Source organism: Cryptomeria japonica, chromosome 3 (genome assembly GCF_030272615.1).
Source record: "Cryptomeria japonica chromosome 3, Sugi_1.0, whole genome shotgun sequence".
NCBI classification, from domain to species: domain Eukaryota; kingdom Viridiplantae; phylum Streptophyta; class Pinopsida; order Cupressales; family Cupressaceae; genus Cryptomeria; species Cryptomeria japonica.
The window spans coordinates 386,576,701-386,602,167 of NC_081407.1; the positions used below are offsets into that span (position 1 = coordinate 386,576,701).

At 37.3% G+C, this 25,467-nt stretch overlaps 1 protein-coding gene across 4 annotated transcripts in view; it reads left to right on the top strand.

The window, feature by feature from the left end:
• Positions 1 to 23,693, top strand: part of LOC131052989 (alpha/beta hydrolase domain-containing protein VTE7) — a 132,048-nt gene extending 108,355 nt beyond the window's left edge. For 2 of the 4 annotated variants that reach the window (XM_057987607.2, XM_057987606.2), the window contains exons 8-10: positions 22,893 to 22,988; positions 23,213 to 23,308; positions 23,392 to 23,693. In XM_057987607.2, the coding sequence (XP_057843590.2) occupies positions 22,893 to 22,988; positions 23,213 to 23,308; positions 23,392 to 23,538 (339 nt within the window). In that variant the 3' untranslated portion in view covers positions 23,539 to 23,693. The remainder of the gene's footprint in view (positions 1 to 22,892; positions 22,989 to 23,212; positions 23,309 to 23,391) is intronic. The other 2 variants (XM_057987609.2, XM_057987608.2) reach the window with 1 other exon arrangement.
• Positions 23,694 to 25,467: the final 1,774 nt, after the last annotated feature.

The window sequence follows — 25,467 nt, forward strand, 5'->3', positions numbered from 1 at the left end:
CTATTTCTTCTCTATTTCCCCATGAAAGCCTTGGGGGTGATTTTATCACTTGATACTCTCATAATGTTAGGAAATATTTATTAAGTGATTTTCTTTTTTATCACTTGATAACTTTTATAATGTAGAAAATATTTAATGAGTGATTTTTATTTACCACTAAATAAACATTAGCATATAATTAATGTTAATTAAGTGATACGTAAAAATAACTTATTAAGTATTTTTCATAGGTTATTATTAAATGAAATAATAAAATTATTTATTAAAGTGATTTAATTAATACTCACTTTATTAAATAGTTTATTATTTGGATTTATTTATTTATTTCTTTTTTGATCGGTAATTGGCCAAAGTTTGAATAGCTTTTGACTGGAGCTATGAACCCGTGAGGACACAGCAGGGGGCCCCATCTCCATTACATATCTTTGAATTATTATTATTATTATGTTTGATTAGATTGACCCCAAGACCTTCCCCATCCTATGGAAGGCCAAGAGTAACAGCTTAAAATTCCACTTCAGATGTCCCTATTGGGAATTGAATTTGGGTCTTCACAGTGAGAACCTAGTGTTTTAACTAGTTAAGCTCAACCCCTTGGACTTATTATTTGGATTTATTAATATTGACTTAAAAATGTAAAAATGAATTAATACAAATATTTAATAAAGTGATAGGTTATAAATCACTTTATGAGATATTTATCTTATTTTCATTTATTAGAAGTCAAGGGGATATTTTTTACATTTATGAGGGTTTGCAGGTCTGACCAGAGATATTTGAGGGTCATTTATTGTGCAATTAAGGGCTTTTATGGGAAGACATGTGGTGGCTTGACTTTTGGCTCAAGTGCATTCCCTTTTAGACATGTTTGGGGCCCTAAAAGGTGGGTTTTTTTAGTCTGCTCAACCCAAAAAGAGGAGGTGGAGTCCTTTTGACTGCCTTTGGTAAAGCATATATACTGCAAGACTTCATTATTTTAGGGGTTCTAACATTTTCTACTTCTAGAGATTGTAATTTTCTGAGTTCTTTGGCAGAAGTAGAGAGTTTTTGTAACCCATTTTGGAGAGAAATACAGATTGGTGACACCTTTTTAACAGTAATAATAGCTTGTGCCTTCTCAGGTTTTCTGTTACTGTGTCTTTTGTGTTATGCAGTTTTTCTTGTGGTGGTGTTTTCCCCTTAAAAATTGCATTTCATGTTGATGCCTTATGTAGGAATACACATATTTTTGCAGGTCATAAGTTGTGTTTCAGTAATTATCAGTCTTAGGTTGTGAAAAAAGAGTTTTTCCCTCTTAGGACTGTGATTATCCAACTTTTCTATGAATCTTTGATGCAGAGATTATGAGCTATTGGGTTGTGTAGGAGAGTTTTATTATTACTGTCATATTGTTTGTTTGAGGTTTCAAAATATCATTTGGTGCATCACCTTTAGGATTGGATTTTCATTTTTTACATGTTCTCCTTCTTACTCTTTCCCCTGCAAGAAATGTTAGTTTAGGTGAAGTACTTGGAAAGAACCAGCTTACTCTGGAGGTCCACTTCGCTTTTTTAGGCAACCCACAACCTTGAAGTGTTCCCATGTTTCAATAGGCTCTGAAGTTCATAGCTTTAGATAGGGTGCAAGCCTCATTGATAACAGGTCTCTAAGACCCGACTACAAGTAAAGGTTGCCACATTTAAAAGTGCATCTTTCATATATGTCATATGCATATCATTCCCCTCATAAAGTTCCTATTGCAAAAATGAAAAATCAAAGTTTCATATGTTTGGCATGATGATATCTACTTGCAGTCGGGTCTTGGAGACCCGACTACAAGTAAAACACATTGTTTTATCCCTTATGCATACTTGCAATTGGGTCCCCAAGACCCGACTACAAGTACATAAAATGGTTTTTCCCTTGGCTTGGCAAACTCATACGTTTTGCAGTCATCTCTGCCCATTTCAAAATGCTTTCCACAAAGCCATTTCATGCATTTTCCATTTGAATCGGGTCTCAAGCTTCCAATTACATGTATGCATCATTATTTGCCTTCAAACTTCACTTTCTCACTTGTAGTCGGGTCTTGGAGACCCGATTACAAGTGCAAACAGTGTAAGTTATTCCACTTGTAGTCATCTCCGCAAGATCTGATTTGCCTTCCCATCACTATCCAGGCTCATCCATAAAGCATCTTTGAGTTAGTCCAAGTTGTTTCATATTGAAATCCTTCCCAAGTTGTGGTATGAGCATTAGTTTTCAAGGCTTGAAAACTATGGAATCTCCGGTTGTTGCCGAAGATGTTCTTACCCTTTTCAATTTTCATCATAGTGTTGTAGATTCTTGTTCGATATCAGAAGAGCCGGCATCACCTCCAAAAAGAAAAGATGAAATACAAATACGACAAATACCAGAATGAGATTGCTCCTACTCAGGTGGTCTCTCTCATTGATGAGATCTGAGACACGGAGATCGGACATGTTGATATGTCTGAATTCTTGGAAAGAACAGAAGGTTCGCCTACACATGGGATGTAGTTGCTCTTGAGCAGCCATATTCATTTGGTTTCATCTTTCTTGGTGGCTGCCCTAGAACCTGAATTTGTGCTTGCATGCACATCTCACTTTGATAGAGAGACCAGAACAATCAGAGATGACGATGGAAATGTCATTATCAGGCTGGATGCAGAGACTATTGATAAGATTTTCGGAGTTCATGTGGCTCCCGTATATGCAGATATTACAATGAAAAGTGCCCTAGATCATTACAATCAGAGAAGGCCAGATTGTATCAGGCATATTAGTGCTAAGTGGTTGAAGACTCCCAGAACTTGCTTTTCCAGATGGCCTAAGCTTTATCGCTACGACTTCATAGAAGTTGGTGATATGATCACCCTTCTTAGCAGGATTATGGGTTTAAAACACTCTAATGTGTTTGAGATTTGGATGTATAAATATATTGTGATCATGCAGAAGGGGCAATCTCACATTTTTGGGGGAGAGATCATCAAGGACAACCTGTGCGAGCAGCTGTCGCAAGTTCCTAATACCCTCACCTTCTATATGAATTCATATCTGGTGTATATTGCAGTGTCACTCAGACAGTTTTCTGGTCTTTCCACCAAGGGTGACAGATTGTTGGTGCCTGTATGGAAATATTATGATCAGTTGACTCTTAGGCCCAACAGGATTCATTATAGAAGAGTACAGGATGCATTCTTTGGACACTTCATGTGTCTCTTTGATAAGACCCTCAAGAACATGAGAGTCTCTGAGGCAGCCTGGAAGAAGGTGAATGCATATGGTTGCTTGTTCCTGCAGTTCCCAACTTTCACCTACATGAGAGTTGAATATTTTGAAGGTCAACCTTATATGTTGCCAAGGTACCCTATAAATAAAATCATTCTAATGGAGTTGGCGAGACAATTGATGGCAGTTCATGTAGTACAACTTGCCAACCATGAGCTGAGAATTAATATTTCTTCCCACAATCCATTACAGATTGGCTGGTACTCTTTGAATACTTCAGCAAGAGCTAAAGCAATGGAAACTGAACTTCAAGAGATCAAGTTGAAGTAGTTCGTTGCAAGGAAGGATTTTGATTACCGAGGAATGAAAGATAAGATTAAAAGGGCTTTCACCCACGTCCATCGTCTGGAAGACATCTAGGTTGATCTTTGCACTGAAGAAGAAATCAGAAGGATGGACTACAGCTGGCTCACCTTGGAGCAAATTGTTTAACTTGATTTGACCTGGATTCCAGAAGGCATGGTAGATGATGGAAAGATCCTTGATCCGGAGTACGTAGAGAAAAGAGTTGTTGAAGCTCCTCTTCCTTCTCCTCAGTGGTCCAAGAAGGAATGTGACTCTATCTTTGATAGATTTCAGCCCATCCTCGCCAATACCAATGCTTGGCTGAAAAACAACAATGTCAGAACTATCAAGATTAAAGGTGGAGTAGAAGTTGATTCTATGCAACAACATGGTAATTCTAGACCTTAGAAACCTTCAATCAAATTCTAAGTTCAGTTGAAAAAGACTTAAAGATCTGGCACGAGATGGATCAAGTTAAATTGGAAATTCTATGCAACAACATGGTAATTCTAAACAAGGAAAAATACATAGAATTTGAAGAACTCATGACAAACAAGTCATTGGTCATCAAAGATGTGCAAGCCACTCTTGAGATGAGAGATGAAGCTAAGCAAGACGTCATCACCAGTTTTGACAAAGTATCTTGCAAAATCACGAGTCATGATGGAGAGTTTCTCGCTGAAGATATGATTCTTGATGACCTAGTGACAAGCCATCGTTAGGAGTTAGAGTCGAAGCAGTTTGCCATAGCTTCGATTCACAAGTTCATGAATTACTAGGTGTTGTTGGATAAAATGCAAACCACTCTCGAAGAACACAGAGAGGCAACAGTTCGATATGTTGATGTCATCATCAAGACTGTTGCAGTTGCCAGAAATACAGCCGGTCCAGATCCTGATGAGTTGCTATCATAACCCCACATTTTTGTAATTATAAAAGATAACATTTATACCTTCCATTATTTAATCGGAAATGACTCCTTGTTTTATATTAATGTAATAATCATGTTTAATTATTAACTCTTGATTTAACTTTACCATAAAATGTTGTTAACTGAATATATAATTATTAATGCATACTAAATAAATATAAACTATAAATATACAATTTAATGCATTGTTAATTGAATATATAATTATTGATGCATATAATGTGTTACTAAATAAATATAAACTATAAATATACAATATAAAAAACTTAATGCATTATAAACATTATTATTAAGAAATGAGATTTTATAACCATACGATAACATTAAAATGGACCCCATATTAATATGCAAAATATTTATAATGACCGATACACAATTAAATAAGCGCTAAACCCTAAGATTATCGGGGGTGTTGCACCCAGCAAACACATTATGTGTGATGCGGTGCATCTAGCTTAAAGGCGCCAAAAAGGAGTTTCGGGTGGGCCATGGAAACGGTGACTCCAACAGTCACCCCGCTCACTCCTCCCTCAGCAGTCACGACCCCCGGCTGGGTCCGCCTCAACCCCCCCCGCGGGTATTAAAAGCATAACTCGTGGGCAAGAGGTAGGAAAAAAGGCACGCAAAAGATAAGATAGGAGAAGGAGAACGTCAAGAGCAGAAGGGACCAGGTAAGTCACTTCACCGCCAATATCAATTCTGCAATAAGTTTATTTATAAATCAATAGGGTTACATACCCCAGGGTAGATGTTCATTAGAATCATCAATATACAAATGTATGTAGTTTAATTAATTCAGTACATAGTATAAACATAGATGTTGTTGGAATACAAATGTATAGAGACTAATATAATGAAAATCAATAATATATATTAACATATAATATATACATCAAAGAAACGAGACTCGGACTCGGCAAGGCCGACTTGGACTCGGACTCGGGACTCGGCATCAGACTCGGCTGGACTCGGGAAAGTGAAAAACTCAAGAAATTTAGAGATTTTTAAAGATTTAAAACTTGTTTCAGACACCCTTTATTGAATACACCTTAAAGACACAAAAACATCATTAAACTCGGCTCATTTGATTACATACACAAGTATACATCAATCACATAAGCATAAATGCAAATTGTAGCTGAAGAAAATAAGAAACATAGATATATAAATATTGTCAAATGTATACAATATTACAAAACTCATGGAATAAAAAATCCATGTCATCATATGATCATAATCAAATGTTTCATACAAATACCAAAGGTAAATAGTAAATACTAAATACAACTACAAGTGTACAAGCCTATGGCTGAGAGGGCCGTGCACCCTCTCGCCCTGGCCCCCTGCGAAGGCGTTTAAAGTAGGTCCTGGATGATTCAGTAGCCATAGTCGCTCCCCGTGACACCATGCCACGCTCACCAACATCAGGAACGGCTGTGTCATGCTCACCAACATCAGGAACAGGTGTGTCACTCTGAGTCTCAGTATTTCCTGTCTCTGCTCGTGCTCTCTGCTCCTCCCCTGCCATGGCTACAGCCTCAGCCTCTATATCTAGCTGGTCGATCCAATCAATGTCATCATCACTAAATACAACTGTAGGAGTCCCAGGAGCTGTCTGATTCTCATTGGCCCACTCTCCTTCAAGATCAACCTCATCTAGAATGATAGGAGACATGTCAACTGTTGCATTCTTTCTCATTCTCAAGCGGAGGTTGTAGTGAACAAAGACGAGATCATTCATCTTCTCCACAGATAATCTATTGCGCCTCTTGGAGTGTATGTGCTCAAACATACTCCAATTGCGCTCACAACCTGATGCGTTGCATGGTTGGCTCAAGATACGAATGGCCAACTTCTGAACATTTGGTGTCTCTGGGCCAAAAAAGTTCCACCAATGATCTGAGTTTGAAATGAGAAAAATAAATAAAATCAATCTCACTCATGAACTCATTTAACAAGTTACAATATAGTATTGAATAAAACTAAAATTAAGCCTAACAATTTATTTTTACCTGGCATCATAGTTGTCCTACCGTCTTTGGCGACAGGACGAGAGAAGGTCTCCCCTTGTGCATCTAAGAACATCTGTAGCTCTCGAAAAAGGTCTATCTGAGAAGTACCAGCAGGTCCCATCTTCTCCATGATTGCATATAGCCCATTAAGGACCTCCGCATCAGCCTTGAAAGAAGGGATAAAACGGAATGCCGGATTCAGATAATAGGCTGCCACATGGATGGGCCTATGTAGTTGATGATGCCATCTCCTATCAATGATCTCCCAAATGAGACCATACTTGCTCTCATCTGCTCCATAGACGAATCTGATGGCCTCCTTCGCCCTATCCATGCCCTCATATATATAGCCCATTGCGGGCTTATCTCCATCCGCAACTCGCAACAAAACCACCAAGGGCTTAACAAACTACAAAATTGAAAATATCGTGTAATTTAGAAAAATGAGCAAATAAGAGAATACATATAATAAGTTATAAAACATGAAGCTAAATTGTAGAATTTATAAAAAAATTACCTTCACTATCTCATCACAAGGGACCCAAAAGCCTTGCTCATCAAAAATGCAGTCTGCCATCTCTATCCCTGCAGGGGTGGTAGCATAGGATGAGGAAGACCACTCCTCACCAACAATCATACGTCTCAAGGCAGGCTTAGACCTAAGCATGGACTGCAATGTGAGGAAGTTTGTGGCAAATCTTGTGATTCCTGGACGATGCAACTCCTTCTGCTCTGTGTATTGTCTCATAAGAGCCAACACCCATGAATGATTATATACAAATTTGCAGACATTTCTTGCCCTTTCTACACATGTCTTGACCCATGGGATTTTTCCAATATCGTCCAATATGAGGTCAATGCAATGAGCAACACATGGAGTCCAAACTATAGATGGGTGCCTCTCCATCAATAGTCTACCTGCAGCAACATAATTTGTTGCATTGTAAATTGTAATTAATGGAGGTACAAACTACAAGATAGTAATTAATTTGCAAACAAAATTAGTTTGTAATCAAAAGTTTACCCGCAGCAACATAATTTGCTGCATTGTCGGTCACCACCTGTACCACGTTCTCCTCACCCACATCTTCAATCACCTCCTCTATCTGCTCACATAGGTAGGTGGCATTCTTGCAATGGGCGGAGGCATCAATAGACTTGATGAAAACGGTGCCCCCTGAAATAAAAAAATAAAGCTAGGTCAATGATCATTCAATAAACCATTAGATAAAAAATAAAAAATTAAAGACTATATGAAACTAAAATTAATCAATCACCTGTAGAAGAAACAAGAAAATTAAGGAGAGTTCTATTTCTCCTATCCGTCCAACCATCAGTCATGATGGTGCAACCTTTAGTGCTCCATATGTGGCGTTGTTCATCTAAATCCTTTTTCACATCATCCACCATTTGAGACAAAATGGGTCCCCTCAAATCACCCTCACTAGGGGCTTTGAACCCCGCCCCGCATATGGTAATGGCATCAACCATTTGTTGCCAATAAGGAGACCTGTCGCAAAGAAACTCAATGAGATAAGTTAAGTATAAAAATTCAATGAGATAAGTTAAGTATAAAAATTAAAACAATCAAAGTTATCAAACATAAAAGTTAGTAAAACATTCACCTGGCTACAAAGAATGGAATACAGCTGTAGCTCCAAAACCTGCCAATTGCCATTTTAGCAGCATCATGGACCTCCTTGTTCCAACCCATGCCCTCAAGCGACGGTTGGGACCCAGGAATAGTGCAAGGCACAAAGAAGGAATCCAACCTAGATTTACGAATCCTAGGTCCAATGGTAACATTCCCACTACAACTACTAGTGGTAGGAGCATGAGAAGTGGCGGTGGCACTGCCACTTATAGAAGCAGAAGCAGAAACGGAAGCACCAGCAGTAGCAAACTGAGTGGGATGATATGGAGGTAAGGAAGAAGGGCCTCCAACACAACCTAACTGTGTCCCTCTTCCTAAAACTGTCTCTCTCCCAATGGCCGCTCGATCCTCCTTTTGTTTCTTTTTTCTTTCAATCTCCTCAACCATTACATAACAATCACATATGGCCTCAGAGACTGCTTTTAGGCATGGTTAGGCATCATGTCCACGCACACCAGCAATATGGTATTTCAGCCTATATATACCTCCATGGAATATTGTTTTGCAAAACATACATTTTGTTTGCCCCTTTCCTTGCCCTGGAAAATCCTCATGATATTTCCAAGCAGTGTCCTTTCTCATGGGGGGTCTAGAAGCTGAAGTAGACATTTTAGGATAGTTTTGTGAAAGTTGAAGTTGAGGCAAATAATAAAGTGAAGTTTGCTGCAATAAAACATTACAAATACAAAATAAAATTAATACATACATTCAAAAAAACTAAAGTAGGGTTTGTAAATTTTTTTTTAAAAAAATTGTAGGGTTTGTCAAACCCTACAATTTAAAAAAAAAAAAATTTACAAACCCTACATACAACCCTACATAGTACAACTACATACTACATGCTACATACAAATTACAAACATACAAAAGATCTTGCATACAAGAAAATGTAAAACTTTCAAAATAAATGAATAGAAAATGGAATTTTTGCATATAAGAAACAAAATAATGTTAAAAAAAACAATCTTGCCTCTTACAACAAGCTTGAAATGAGTTGCAAACTCTTCCTATCCAACTCTTGATGCACCAAATCGAAACACAATGCAGCTCCAATGTGACAAATTGAAGAAAACTTGAGCTTCCTCCTTGCTGGTTTTTCTTCTATGCACCCTTGTTTTTCTTCCCAACTCACTTTACTCTTCCTTTTTTTGCAAGTGAATGAAATGAAAGTCACTTTTAGGGCTAGAAGACAATTAACATTAAAAAACAGATTTAAAAAAACTTTCCAAACTATTTTTTTTTTGACTTTTTAGTTGTGCCAATGCCGGCTGAGTCCAGGGCTCGGGACTCGCCGAGTTTGGCGATTTTGGGCCAAAATCGCCAACTCGGCGAGTCTGGAGAGTAAAATCGCCAAACTCGGCGAGTCTGGCGAGTTTACTCTCCAGACTCGGCCGAGTCCGAGTCCGAGTTCGAGCCCCTGGGACTCGTTTGGCCTGACTCGGACTCGGACTCGCCGAGTTTGGGCGAGTCTCGTTTCTTTGATATACATATATATATACATATATATATATATAGGGGTATACAATGTGAATAAATTCTCATGGGCTAAATTAACTAATAAATAGACTACAACTACTATTTGAGGAATAAACAGCATTATGCAATTAAGGACTAGTAGGAATGATATAAGATACTACCAAGATAATGAATAAGGCAATTGCATATCCAAACCCAGTGGGATAGATGAGGAATTAGGCAACAAGGATAGCAGGAACTAGGCCTCTGTCAGGTAGGCCACCCACTGCAGTTGACTAAAGGTCTACTGGCAGTTGGGCCAAGGGGGAGTGTACCACCCTTGGGCCTGATAAGCGCTACAGGCATCCTATGGTAGCTAGTCCTCTCGATCCCACTAGGAACTAAATATGGGAATTGACTTATTGATAAACAAATGATCTTAAGTGAATCTGGCTAATTACTCATACCCAAAAATCAATTGTTGAAATTCATTGTTTATATGTTTTCTTTAGATTGCGGAGTTGGGGACATTACAATTGGTATCAGAGCCTGATTCTGCCATCCTGTTAAGGGTTGTTAATGCAAACTTATCAAAGGAGAACCAGAGGAAGTAGTAACCGCATGGGTGAACCATTGGAAAATGAACTTAGAACATTCATGGAAAACAATGATAGAAAAACTCAAGCTCTAATATAGCAAAATGAAAAAACAAGTCAGGCTTTGCTTCAAGTCTTACAAGATATGAATACCACCATGAATACTCTTAGGAATCATTCCAATGGCAGAGAAGAAAACTCTAATCATTCCGAAAACACTCATAATACATCTTCTAGCTCCAAAATCCAAAAACCCAATTTCCTACCTAGAGAGGGAAATAATAGGGAAGAAACAAATAACTCCTCCATGAATAACACAGAAGAAATGGCCGTGGCCTACGCTGGATTAGGGCCAAAAGTAAGAGAGGTTGTATCTTTTAGGGAATTTTGTGAAGCAAAGAAAAATGAGACCCCTAGGAGAAAACCATTCAACAGGGATCTAAAACACAAAGTTAATAAACTATCAATACCTAACTTTGATGGCTCCAGAAAAATATCAGCCCAAGCATGGATCCAAAAACTTAATACATATTTAAATCTCAGCCCCATGACAGAAGACGATGCAGTCCAATTTGCCATTTTACACCTAGAAGGTTTAGCCCATGAATGGTGGTATCATGGTACCCTCACACAAGGTCATGATATAACAACATATGACGAGTTCACTCAGAAACTCATTAAGAGATTTGAGAGGAAACACCCACGAAAAGATTTCAAAGAATTAACTCTCTTAAGACAAAGGGGAACAGTGGAAGAATACATCACTGAATTTCAAAAAATTTCCGTAAGGGTCTCAGGAGTGGATGAGGACAGGCTCACCTATCTTTTTGTGGAGGGACTCAAAGACTCCATTAAAGGATTGATGAGAGCATTGAAACCCCCTACCCTAGACGATGCCATAGATAAAGCTTTGGGCCTAGAAGACACTTCAACTTGGGAGAGACCATCCAAAACATTCACTAAAAATACACATACTAAAGAATGGCCTAGGAAGGGAAACACCTCTAAAGAAAAGGAAGAACTTAAGAGAAAGAACGTATGTTACCATTGTCATGAGAAATGGGAACATGGTCACATTTGCAAAGAGGGAAATGAAAGAAATATGCTTAGAAGAAAAAATCTGTGTTTTAAGTGCAAAGAAAAGTGGCAACCGGGTCACATATGTGGGAGGAAGAGCCAAGCACACAACTTGGAAGCCTTATCTAGTGATGAAGAAGAAGAATTCAATGAACCCCCAAGCAAAAGGGAAAAACTTACCGAAGATGTGCAAGTATCATTAGCAGCAATTTCCGTAGCCTCAAAACACCATCCCTTTAGAATCAAAAGTGCGATCAAAGGGCAGAGAGTAATTGCACTACTGGATAGCGGGGCTACCCACAACTTTATTGATAAAAGCTTGGTTAAGAGGTTGAAACTGACAACACAAGAGTTTAAGGGTTTCCAAGTAGCCCTGCAGATGGATCCACTTCCTCATGTAACAAAAAAATCCTTCAATTAAGCATAACATTAGGGAAATACCCTACCAAAGAAGATTTCTATGTGGTCGAGTTAGGGGATTCAGATGTAATCCTAGGAATTCCTTGGATACATTCCTTGGGAAGATTCTACCTCGATCACCCCAAATTGGAATTATGTTTCACTCAAAATGGGCAGGAAGTACTAATCAAAGGGTTGCATGATGGCACAACCAGAATGGTAACCTCCAAAAGAATGGAAAGGATTTTTAGACGTGGTCAAGGAGAGTGGGCTGCCCAATGCATGGTGCTAGACCAAAATTCAACCCAAAGGGAAGCTATTCATATTGATACTAAACCCATTATTAGGAAGCATAAACGGGTGTTTGAAGACATCCCAAAAGGACTACCACCCAAAAGAGGTTTTGAACACACTATTGAACTTGAAGAAGGTGCAAAACCAGTAATCTCCACCCCTTACCGCCACCCAAGGGGCTATAAGGAAGAAATTGAGAAAGCTATCAAAGAGCTTCTAAAAATGGGGCACATTCAACCTAGCTCCAGTCCTTTCGCCTCCTCCGTTGTATTGGTAAAAAAGAAGGATGGAACCATGCGGATGTGCATTGATTATAAAGCACTCAATAAGAAGACTATAAAAAACCGATACCCCATTCCTAGGGTGGATGAACTTATAGATGAATTACATGGAGCAGTATACTTCTCAAAAACAGATTTGAGATCAAGATACCATCAAATAAGATTAAGGAAGGAAGATGTTTCCAAAACAGCTTTCCGATGCCATTATGGCCACTTTGAGTTTTTGGTCCTTCCATTTGGCCTTACAAATGCCCCTGCCACCTTCCAGTCATGCATGAACCACATTTTCAAGGGACAGTTAAGGAAGTTCTTGTTAGTATTTTTTGATGATATATTGATTTACAGCAAAACTTGGGAAGCACACTTGAGACATATAGATGAAATATTGGGCCTACTTGAACAACATTCTCTTTTTGCCAAAATGTCAAAATGTGAGTTTGGGATGGAAGAAATTTTGTATCTTGGACATAAGATCAGTACCCATGGAATTAAGGTGGACGAAGAAAAAATTGAAGCCATCAAAAACTGGCCAACACCCCGAACCCTCACTCATCTCAGAGGTTTCCTAGGTTTATGCAGTTACTATAGAAGATTTGTTAAAGCGTTTTCGAAGTTAACATCTCCCTTAACCAATTTAACTAAGAAGGGAGCATTTTTATGGTCAGATGAAGCCCAATCCGCATTTGAAAAGCTTAAAGAGGTGATGAGTTCTTGCCCCGTCTTAGCAATACCGGACTTCTCAGCACCTTTTGAGCTTTATTGTGATGCCTCAGGAGAAGGCATCGGAGCTGTCTTAATGCAAAAGAAACACCCCATAGCCTTTGAAAGCAGGAAACTTAGAGACACAGAAAGGACCTATTTAGTTTATGATAAAGAAATGCTAGCTATTATGCATGCATTAGAGAAGTTCAGACAATACCTGATCTGTGGGAAGTTTATAGTTAAAACTGATCATAACAGCTTGAAGTTCTTTCTCAATCAAAAAGATTTGAATGATAGACAACAGAAATGGGTGAGTAAACTTCAGGCATATAATTTCGACATAGAATATATGAAAGGGAAGTATAATGTTGTGGCAGATGCCCTCTCAAGGAAGCCCTACTTGGGGTCTTTATCAGTCCTATCTACAAATTGGAAGGCAGCTCTAAGTACCGAATATGCCAAAGACAAATTCTCTAGCAACATTCTAGATGGGAAAGAAATAGATGAAAATTACCGGGTAATCGATGACCTCATCCTCTACAAAAACAGAATCTATATTCCATCAGGATCAAATATAAAAGTAGATATTATAAGGACTTATCATGACCTTCCTTTAGCAGGTCATCAAGGGTATTATAAGACCTACAAGTAGATCAGAGAAAGATTTTCATGGAAGGGGCTGAAGGAAGATGTACTGAGGCACACCCAGGAATGCATGGTGTGTCAAAGAAATAAAGAAGAACACACTTTTCCCTCAGGATTACTCCAACCACTACCCATCCCAAATAAAAAATGGGAGAGTATATCCATGGACTTCATAACAAGACTCCCAAAGGTACAGAATAAAGATTGCATTTTTGTAGTAGTGGACAGATTAACGAAATATGCACATTTTATGGCCATTCCTTCAAGTTTCGGAGCATCACAAGTGGCCGACGTCTTCTTTAAGGAAATCTTCAAGCTACACGGCTTACCCAAGAATATTGTGAGTGACAAAGATAGACGATTTCTTAGCATATTTTGGCAATAACTATTCAAACTAGCAGGGACAGAGTTAACGCCAAGTACCAGTTATCATCCACAGATTGATGGGCAAACTGAAATCGTAAACAAATGGATAGAAGGTTATCTAAGGAATTATGTTTCAGGTCAGCAGAATGCTTGGGTAAAATGGCTTCATCTTGGAGAGTATTGTTACAACACAACCCATCATATGTCAATTAGAATGAGTCCCTTTAAAGCCCTCTACGGGTATGAAGCAACATCCTTTGGGGATCTCATCCGCTCAGAAAGTCATGTACCAGGTGCAAAAGATTTCCTCCAACAAAACACGGATATCATGAATGCCCTTAAAGATAACCTTCACCAAGCACAAAATCAACAGAAACTGTATGCAAACAAAAAAAGAATTGAAAGATCTTTTGAAGTAGGAGACTTGGTATTTTTAAGGCTCCAACCTTATAAGCAGTCATCCATTAAAATCTGTGGAGCTGAGAAATTGAAACCACGATTCTATGGTCCTTATAAAATTTTGAGAAGGATAGGTGAAGTGGCCTATGAATTGGAGCTACCAGATCACAGTAAAATACACAATGTATTTCATGTATCCCGACTAAAAAAGGTTTTGGGTCTACACATTTCCCCTTGTACCGAGCTACCCCCAATTGATAATGAAGGGAAGTTGATTTTGGAGCCTGAGCTCATCCTTGACAAGCGAGAAAGAGAATTAAGAAGGAGGACCATAACAGAGTATTTAGTCAAATGGAAGAACCTTCCTAGGGAAGATGCCACATGGGAGGGAGATGAGACCATTAATCATCTTAATCCCAGATTGCTTGAGGACAAGCAATTTTGAGTGGGGAGGGCTGTCATAACCCCACATTTTTGTAATTATAAAAGATAACATTTATACCTTCCATTATTTAATCGGAAATGACTCCTTGTTTTATATTAATGTAATAATCATGTTTAATTATTAACTCTTGATTTAACTTTACCATAAAATGTTGTTAACTAAATATATAATTATTAATGCGTACTAAATAAATATAAACTATAAATATACAATTTAATGCATTGTTAATTGAATATATAATTATTGATGCATATAATGTGTTACTAAATAAATATAAACTATAAATATACAATATAAAAAACTTAATGCATTATAAACATTATTATTAAGAAATGAGATTTTATAACCATACGATAACATTAAAATGGACCCCATATTAATATGCAAAATATTTATAATGACCGATACACAATTAAATAAGCGCTAAACCTTAAGATTATCGGGGGTGTTGCACCCAGCAAACACATTATGTGTGATGCGGTGCGTCTAGCTTAAAGGCACCGAAAAGGAGTTTCGGGTGGGCCATGGAAACGGTGACTCCAACAGTCACCCCGCTCACTCCTCCCTCAGCAGTCACGACCCCCGGCTGGGTCCGCCTCAACCCCCCCGCGGGTATTAAAAGCATAACTCGTGGGCAAGAGGTAGGAAAAAAGGCACGCAGAAGATAAGATAGGAGAAGGAGAACGTCAAGAGCAGAAGGGACCAGGTAAGTCACTCCACCGCCAATATCAATTCTACAATAAGTTTATTTATAAATCAATAGGGTTACATACCCCAGGGTAGATGTTCATTAGAATCATCAATATACAAATGTATGTAGTTTAATTAATTCAGTACATAGTATAAACATAGATGTTGTTGGAATACAAATGTATAGAGACTAATATAATGAAAATCAATAATATATATTAACATATGATATATACATATATATATACATATATATATATCTATATATATATATATATAGGGGTATACAATGTGAATAAATTCTCATGGGCTAAATTAACTAATAAATAGACTACAACTACTATTTGAGGAATAAACAGCATTATGCAATTAAGGACTAGTAGGAATGATATAAGATACTACCAAGATAATGAATAAGGCAATTGCATATCCAAACCCAATGGGATAGATGAGGAATTAGGCAACAGGGATAGCAGGAACTAGGCCTCTGTCAGGTAGGCCACCCACTGCAGTTGACTAAAGGTCTACTGGCAGTTGGGCCAAGGGGGAGTGTACCGCCCTTGGGCCTAATAAGCGCTACGAGCATCCTATGGTAGCTAGTCCTCTTGATCCCACTAGGAACTAAATATGGGAATTGACTTATTGATAAACAAATGATCTTAAGTGAATCTGGCTAATTCCTCATACCCAAAAATCAATTGTTGAAATTCATTGTTTATATGTTTTCTTTAGATTGCGGAGTTGGGGACATTACAGTTGCAGAGACCAATCTTTCAGGGTTGGGAATGTAAAGGAATAAAAAGTGTCTTATGACACTTTCTATTTTATGCATTATGTTTTTGACAAGTTACATGTAAAGACGATTTTGTAATTGCAAGTATCACTTTCACTTGCGTTTTTGTAAAATGTAATTACATGTAAGACAACTACAAGTTGAGTTAGATTGGGACTGTAGTTGGAATAAATCATGGTGGTTGAGAAAATTTCTCAAGTTAGTTAGGATCCTCCCACCTTTTTCTCAAAGCCCCTCTCCTATATATATTCGAGGGTGCTCCATGTTTTTTCTTTTTTCTTTTTGGCAAGCAAGTAAACTCGGCAGAATTTTGCACTTGTAAAGACTTTGAGCTTTGAAGTTGTAAATTGTTTATTCTCAAGTAATATCAAAGAGTTAGAATTTCAAACTTTGAGTTCAAGCCATACTTTGTGTCCTTTGTGTTCTTATGTCATATTGGAGCATTTCTTTGTACTTATTTGAGGTTGTGGAAGATTGTTAAGAAGAGCTTCACCCAAAATATTTGCAGACTTTGTGCTGCAAATACCAAAGGTGGAATTAGTTTAGTTTGTTGTTAAAAGATGAGAAAAGTTACAAGACTTTGTGCTTGTAGTAATTCCTGTCTAGAGTAATTAAGGGTGCATCATACTGGCAAACTTTGTGTTGCTCTATGCGATATGTTGTTGTTGTTGCACCATACTTGCAGACTTTGTGCTGTTATATGTTGTAGATTGTCCTTATTACATCATTCTGAAAAGGGTAGATAGGAATTTAGGAATTCAAGACTTTGCGCTTAATTGTTGTTTTCCCATCCTGAACAATCTTTGCGCTTAATTTAGGGAATCAATATAACAACAATCTTTAGTTTTTCAAACTTAAAGTTAATACCATAAACATATCAATTGCACTATAACAACAACATGAGATTCAACAATTACGCAACACAGGAGAGCATGATATTTACGTGGAAACCCTTGTGGGAGAAAACCACAACAAAAATATTGCTTTATATGTATAGAAATCTCTTTACAAACTTTGTAGACACCAATCCTCACTAAGAGACACCAGCCTCTTCAATTTGTAGGCAGCAACCCCCACAAACGGGCACCAACTTAGCGAGAGACACCAATCTCTCCTTCAGGAAGCACCAACTTCCAAACAAAATTTCACTTTATGAATGCTGCTTCTACAATGGACGATGGACAATATATTTTCCTTTGTCTTGTTCACTTCATGATTCCCTTCTCAATAATCATTAATATTCTTATATGTTTGTAAAGAGGCAATTAGGTTAAAGGGTCTATCAGGTGAGTTTGGAAAAGTGCATAACAAAGTGATTGCATCTTGTGATAGTCAAATTGCTATTCATTTGGCTAAAGCTCCAATTTATCACATTGGAACCAAGCATATTGCAATTAAATACCATTTTGTAAGATAGGTTATTGATAGAGGTGGAGTGACTCTTGAGAAAGTTCATACATCAGAAAACTATGCAGACATTTTTACAATTGGCTTCTCTTGGCTTGCAGAAAAGGTGATGAATGGGCTTAGGCATGTATCAGATTAGTTGTTTTCAAGTTGGAGATTGTTGGAAATTAACAACAATTTGTATGATCCCCTCCAAATTTTTGTCCCAATTCACTGTATTTACATTAAACTCTTGATCATTCTATTTGAATGGATTTGGATTGTTTGAAGGAAGTGTATTGGTTCACTTTACTTTTGCAATATCAATCGTTTGCACAATTGAGGAAGCAAATCATCATCCACATGTAACAGAGAATGAATACATATCTTTCAATATTAAAATCTGAACTAATAAAAGATGGCAATAAATATTTCCTTGCGTATTAAATACTATAGCAATTGCATTGTTTATTGGATAAGCTAGTACAAGATGTAAATAGATAGCATTTCTAACCTGGAGATATTGCAATGTGTCCATACAATATATTAGGCACTTAGCTGAGAGTGAAAGTGCAAAGGAGATGCCTAGATCTGAATGATCTTTTCCACTACACTTTACAGGTCTTCATCAGTCCAAACACAAAGAATGACCAGTGGATAGATTCAGTCCTGGCATGATGAATTCCAGCAATATATCGACCTTGCTGCTATTGTAATGGTGCCACAGTGAATGGTGGGAAAACCCCAAGGGACATGATTTACTCAAGAATCCCACGAATTCCAAGAATGCTTGTACAGCCTTGGCAAAATGGCCTCAAACGCCTCCCAAGAGACCTTTGAAATGGCCTTTAGATCTCATGCCTTGCTCTTGAACTTGGTGGCACCCACAAATAATCTCTATTTGCAATTTCTTCCAATCACTTTTTATTTTAGCATATGATCTAGCAAAGAATACAAAGCACTCAAAACATAATAACGCAATCATCCATGACTTCCACCAATTTATTGTCAAACATTCAGAATGGCATCAAACATCAACCCTTTGCCCCAAACTTCAGCTCAACTCACTATTGAGCTCATGCTTTAGAAGGAAAGAAATAATATAACTAACAATAGAAGCAGAGATTCTGAAAAATAAATGTAATGTCCCCTTTCAGATTCACCTTAGATTGTGCCCCAGAATCACCATTGCAATAAGTTAGGGTTAGGGTTAGCTTCTTTATCAAGTAAAATATCTTCTTTAAACAATAAGCGTCTGGATTTAGATCCAGCAACCAGGACCAAGGATTCACATACATATATATCTCCCATTATTAGGATTAGATTGTAACATATAATAATCTTTAAATCAACACATACAATATCTATATTACTTTTTACCATTCAAACATGTTAGGGTATGGGGGAAGAAGCATGATAGATCTGCCCAGAGCCATCCCACACTAAGCCCAAGAGTGGAACTTTGGCCCTCTTGGCCCCGGTGGCAGGCAACATGGACATCCACTCGAGGTGGCCTACCTAGTGGGGTGCTTGTCCTTGCTTTCCCTATCCATGCCTCATCTCCTAAGGTCAATAGCCATCATTGTAGCATCAAAGAGGATATTGTAATGGGCGTTTCTTGATTGTCCTATCTAAGCCCAAGAGCAGAACTTTGGCCCTCTTGGCCTCGATGGCAGGCAACATGGTCATCCACTTAGGGTGGCCTACCTAGATGGAAATCCTCATGATTCCCCTCTTCCATACACCTCCTTGCTTCCATACATGATGGAGGTTCACAAACAGATTTATTAATCAGACATATGCAATTTATATCCAATCATACATATATGTATATAAGAAATAAAAAATGACAATTAATGCATAAGCTAAATATATACCACAAGAGCTATTACTCAGATTATTAGATGCTAATTATAATAGGTCTGAATCAGATTAGCGAGAGTCTGATCCTGAATATGTGTCTGCTGTTTATACGTTTCTGATTCTGATTATTTGTTCCTTGTCCGCTGATTGCTGTGTTTAGTTCTTAGTCTATGCCCTCCTTTGAATGCTGGAATGATCCTTTAATATCCCTCTTCTTTGGGATGGAAGATTATATCTTTCCCAACGATTGTCTTCCTTCCAAGGGTGGTGACCTTTAGTATATTGTGTTTGCCTTTGATTAATCTGTTGAATGTTATTAACTTAACAAAATCACTTCCCTACACTTTTGTCTCTTTAATAATGATCTGTGGCTGTAAACTAATGGAGTTGCTTGTCTTAGTCACAATAGGGATCCCTGCTCCACTAAGGTTGAGATCACAGCACTAATAGTAAGGTTGCTACCTTAGTTGATAATAGGACAGCTCCTCAATAACAATGATATATGCCTTGATCGTTGTGTATATATCATTCTTTGCATTAATGTAAGGTCAGATTAATGTTTGGGCACGATTTCAGTTATAGAAAATTGTGGAGTCTTGAAATAAGACATTTTTCCCTTATTAGAGATGTTGCAAGTATGGTTGTCATGGCGGGGACATGACAATAAACCCTTGATCCCAAGATACTTTATATCAACACTCAGCAATAAAGTTCATAAATTTCCATTAATCACCCAAAATAGTAAGGAATACAAGACAATGATTAACAAGGAAGGTGGCCATTAAATAGCAATAAATAAACCTTCAAAACTCTGCGAATTTGTCTCTGAATGAGACCACACAAATTTGATACTTATATGTAGAATCCTCTATGAGATTTCTAGATGAAACCTCCAACCAACTGAACAATTGAAGTGCAACTATGAATCTTGAAATGAATCCACCCAAAGATGGAATTGGGTTTTTTGTCCAATCCACCCAAAACCCAAGGGTTTCTGTCCTAGAGCTTGCTAAACCAGAAGTTAGAATTATCCCAAATGAGCCTCTCATAGCTCTTTTATAACATTTTGAGGAAGCTTTTAGTTCTTATTTCAAATTTCCCGCATTTTTTAATCTCACTTTAGCCTAAGGGAAAATAATAAAGTGACCCTCTTATAATTTTCTGTTGACATAAAATAAGAAACTTATTAAATAACCATGGTTCAACACCGAATTAATTAAATACGAGTAATTCTGAAAAGCTTAGGACTATTCAATATAATTGATTACTTACTTTTATGACCTTTTAAAATAATTAGAATTAGTTGTCAGTAAATTTCTTTATTTTTTGACAACTGAATTTAATCATTCAATTATTTTCCAAGGTAAAATAAAGGGTGACATTACACAATTAAAGAATAAAACAAATCATATCTTATGGAAAAACTGTTTTTTCTTAATAATTCCTAATTCCTTTAAAGGAAAAAGATAAGTTTTTTCTAAATTTGATGGTGGTCGTTATTTTCAATATATTCTATATATCTTTGTTGCCTTGGATGCAAAGTAATTGTAGCATGAAGACGGTAATTATTTTCTCTGAGCAATAAGAATACTAATACCTTGCCCCATGGATGTTTCCTTGGCATATTGTCAAGGTCTTACCACGTAAATCTGTGTCTTGTCTGTTATTCTGTTTTTCTATTTTATTTTGTTTGTTATTTATTTGCAACTAATTTGTGCTGCGATATTATTATACTTTGTGGGTTTACGTTTCCAGTTGCACAACACTCCTTGTTCATTCTCTTCTCTTGCTTAGTGTGTAGATACTCACAGGATACCTCTATCCTTTATGCTTGATGGATGTCCACACCTGCATCCAGTTGAATTATGAGAAGATGGAGGCCCATCCTCTTCACATGGCACCCATGTCTTATTAACAGCATGACACCCTGTCCATCTTGGTCACCATACCACAAATTAATGCATTGTCTCCTGTTTTGAGTGAGAGGGAACTGGTCTTGTAATAGTTTTCAGGCATCCTGCATCTGATTGGTAGCTCTTAGGGCCCTCTTATTCTTTTTTGCCTCACACAGTGTCCAATGTGGAGGTGGCTGGTGGGGAATATCCTCCTGTTTTGCATCAGCATTTTTGCACAAGTGAAATGCACTAATTCATAAGCGCTCTTCATATACATGTTCAAGCCTTGACTGAGTATACTGCTCAAACAGAACTGCATCAAGTCATGAATGATCACTCTACACAAAGCATTCCTTCTATCCACATGGCAGGTGTTGTCAACATGGAAACTTGCTCTATCAACCAAGTTATGGAAGAGGAAGATACTCGGAAATCAGCCAATGCCTCACTGATGGAAGACTCTTCCCAATATCTCCAAGATCTTCTCGAAATTTCACAGCCAATGGAATAATAGGCCATGGTGGATATATGTATTCTTTTCACAGGCCCGACCTCTCCGTTTTTACTTGTGTTACCCTCACGTATTGGTTTTTGTGTTTCTAAGTTTCCATATAACTAGATGAGTTCAGGATAAACCTCAGGATCCTGGATTGTAAAGTGTGTATTTTATATTTCATGGTTTTCGTCAATTTCAATTGAGTCTATGTGTGGTTAAAGCCCACGTTTGTTTACAGAGCTCTTTTAAAAGAATACATACTTTTTAAAAAAATAAAAAATCACTGTCATATGACTAATACGTTTAATTTGTACGTGAAACTTTTCTTTAGGTGAACAATAAAAGTAAGTTCTAGTACAGGCAGTGTACAATATATACAACATAATGAAAGGAGAACTAATGCTTACAAGAACTATGACTGGATATCATTTTTGGATTCGTATATCTTTCAATGCAAATTTTGCATTAATAAAGGCTATTGCTATTAGCATACATTTAAGTTTGTTATGTAATGGTTGTGCTTGTCCTTTCCAAACTTAGAAGTGGAACAGTTCCTCTATTGGTCTATATATTCTTATGTTTCAGTAAAGATTAAAGACCAAATTAATCCACTTTCTCAAATTGGGTGAATTTAGTGGATGTGATTGTAATAGTTACTTAAAGTGCGAATAGTATATTTAGACAAGATTATTTTGATTTGCGGAGTGAACTATGATTAATCTGGAGAAGATGATTGGATGTGGGATAAAACTTGAATGTATGTTGTAAATGTAAAATGAATTTGCTTGATAATATCATATTGATTATCCGCTTGTAATGGTATTCTTTAACCTATCCTTAAGATTGGATTTCAAATATCATATGAATGTTGAATTTATTACATTAGTGAATGTTAGCCTCGTATATCGGCACAATTTTTTTGATTGAGTTCTTTCTAGGTTGGTCGCTTGCATTGTCACTCACCGCATTGGGCAGATGCAACAGTTGATTTCATGCTTAGTGGGGGATATAACATTGCTGCTCGTATAAAAGAGGTTTGTTGAAATGCATTCTTTAGCATGGGAAGCAAGATTTGAGAATTTAGATGGTATGTGCATAATTAAAATTGGAAAAATCAAAAAGTGTTTAGAAAGCACTGAACTTACAGTTAGAAAAGTTATAGCTTTCATAAGTCTTGGCTGTTAAGGTGAATAATATAACCATATAGCATTCAATTTACACAACCATGAACCATTGGATTTCTATTGTATCTTATCAGGCATGTTCAATAATATCACCATTTTTACAGATAGACAAGAAGACTCTAGTGATTTGGGGTGAGGAGGACGAGATTGTCAGCATGAAATATGCGAAGGTTGGTTGATCTGTTCATTTGTTAAAATTAGATGTTTCTAAAATTAAAATATAGCACTTTCTAATGACCTTTAATTTCTGCAGAGATTGCAAGAAGACCTAAAAGAATCGAAAGTGCAGTACATTAGTGAATGCGGCCACATTCCTCACGTTGAGAAGCCAGAAATTATTGCAAATATGATTATAGATTTTTTAAATGACGAGCATGCTGAAGAATCAACTAGCGAATGAAATTGAATTTTAATTTAAAACACCATCATCGGCCACTCTCTGTTTAAACTTTCTTTTTTGTTCTGCAATGTCTATTTCAAACATTATAACATATTCTTATAGAATGGTTTGCTAGAATTTTTTTGCAATTACTAAATAAATCATTGCCTTCATTTTTTTCTCTCTTGTTCCCATAAATCCAGTATCGTCCCTTGCATAGTTGTATTGATTTTTTTGATAAAAGTTAATTGTATTGATTATTATATAAAATTACACAAAAACCGTTTGGTCTGCCTAAGGTTAGACACTACGAGATATATAAAGCATAGAAAGCTAGAAAAGTAGCAATAAAAAGCTCTATACATAAAAATAGTGTTTATCATCTTCCATCCTTATGTGGGCGAAGTGATAGCGCATCTTTATGGGTTGGTTAGTGTGGGGGTATTGGCATTTGCATGTTGTTGCAGTGTTGTTTCTTCCTATTTCTGGTGTTTGTCCCATGCCTAGACGACCCCGGCTCTTTCATTTGTCTGTGTGTTTGTATTCCGATCCTCCCTTGAGGGATATCCGCATTCGGGTAACCCATAGTGTTGAAGGCTCTCTTAAATTGTGTTCATTGTCTTGGATGACTTGAGCTAACCGTCTTCTTGCCTTGGCGGCAGTAAGTAGTTATTCTATTGCTTCGGTCCTACATGAATCGATTTGAAAATTTTACCTCAATAGTCGTTTGCGTTGTACTTGTTTCTTTAGGCATTCTTCAATAGCATATTGATTTTATTTGGTATTGGACATAAAAAAGAAAAAGAAAAGAAAAGAAGATGATTAACACATTTCGTCTGTATTTCCTGGTCTTCTCCTTTGCTTCCATGGCATATACGAGTCCTTGTAGGTTGTTATAAATGTTTTTCCAAGCAATGTGTATTGAGGAATCCCTGAATTGAGATATATTGCCAACACGAGGTGTAAAAACTTGAGGTGATGGTGGGTTGGGCTGTGGGGATATTTTTAGCACTATCCTTGTCCTAGCAAGGTTGTGGCCTTTTCAGCAGTAGGTTTAATGTCAGTGTTGGGGAGTGCAAACAATTGGGACCTGACTGTGGGAGTCATTATAAACAGGGTCTCAAAGGCCTACCTATGAAAAGGCGTGCAGCACAAAGGACCTTAGTGGGATGACACGAAGAAGAAGTACCATATTAGGAATTGAGAATGCACAGTTGGCTAGGATATTACCAATCCTTTTCATGAGTGAGGGCCATGGGGCCAAAGTTATTATTGCAGCTATGTTGTTTCCTTATACATTGCATTGGTCTTCTTTCTCAAGATCAATGACCTGATTAGGAGTCATCTTGAAAGCTTCAGGGGCATTGCTTGCTGCTGTAGTTAAATTCAGGTTTTCCATTCCCTCCGTCTTTACTTTACTCCCTTTGTCTTCAATAATTCTTCAATCAAGCAGCATTTACAATTGCTTTTATCTTCTTCGGATCTGCAAAGGAGTCTATCCCTCCTTGTGTTCATAGGCATAGTGATTGGAGTACCCAACGCCAAGAAGTTAACATGATGTGATTTTTTGAAATAGTGGTGTTTTGGGAAATGGTATAAGCATAAGCTACAACCCAATGTGATTCTCGAAAAGAATTAATGTTCAAGAACATTCTTTTTAGAATGATTAATCTTGAAATGAAATGAAAGATTTTTTATATTGTCCACGAGGCCAATGCAGTCTATGGGACACAAGAGCAACTTGAACTCCTAGCACAAAAGCTTTATAAAGTTTATAAATCCTTTCAAGATTAGATCTGTAGTGAATTTTGATCAAGAAGTTGGTCTTTTTACTTTTATCTAGCCTTGTCTCCTCAAATAAGATACTTCAATTGACAATTTTCAAGATGTCTTCATAGTTGGTATGTATGTCATTGTATGCTGAGCACTCAATAGCAAAGTGTCCTTTTG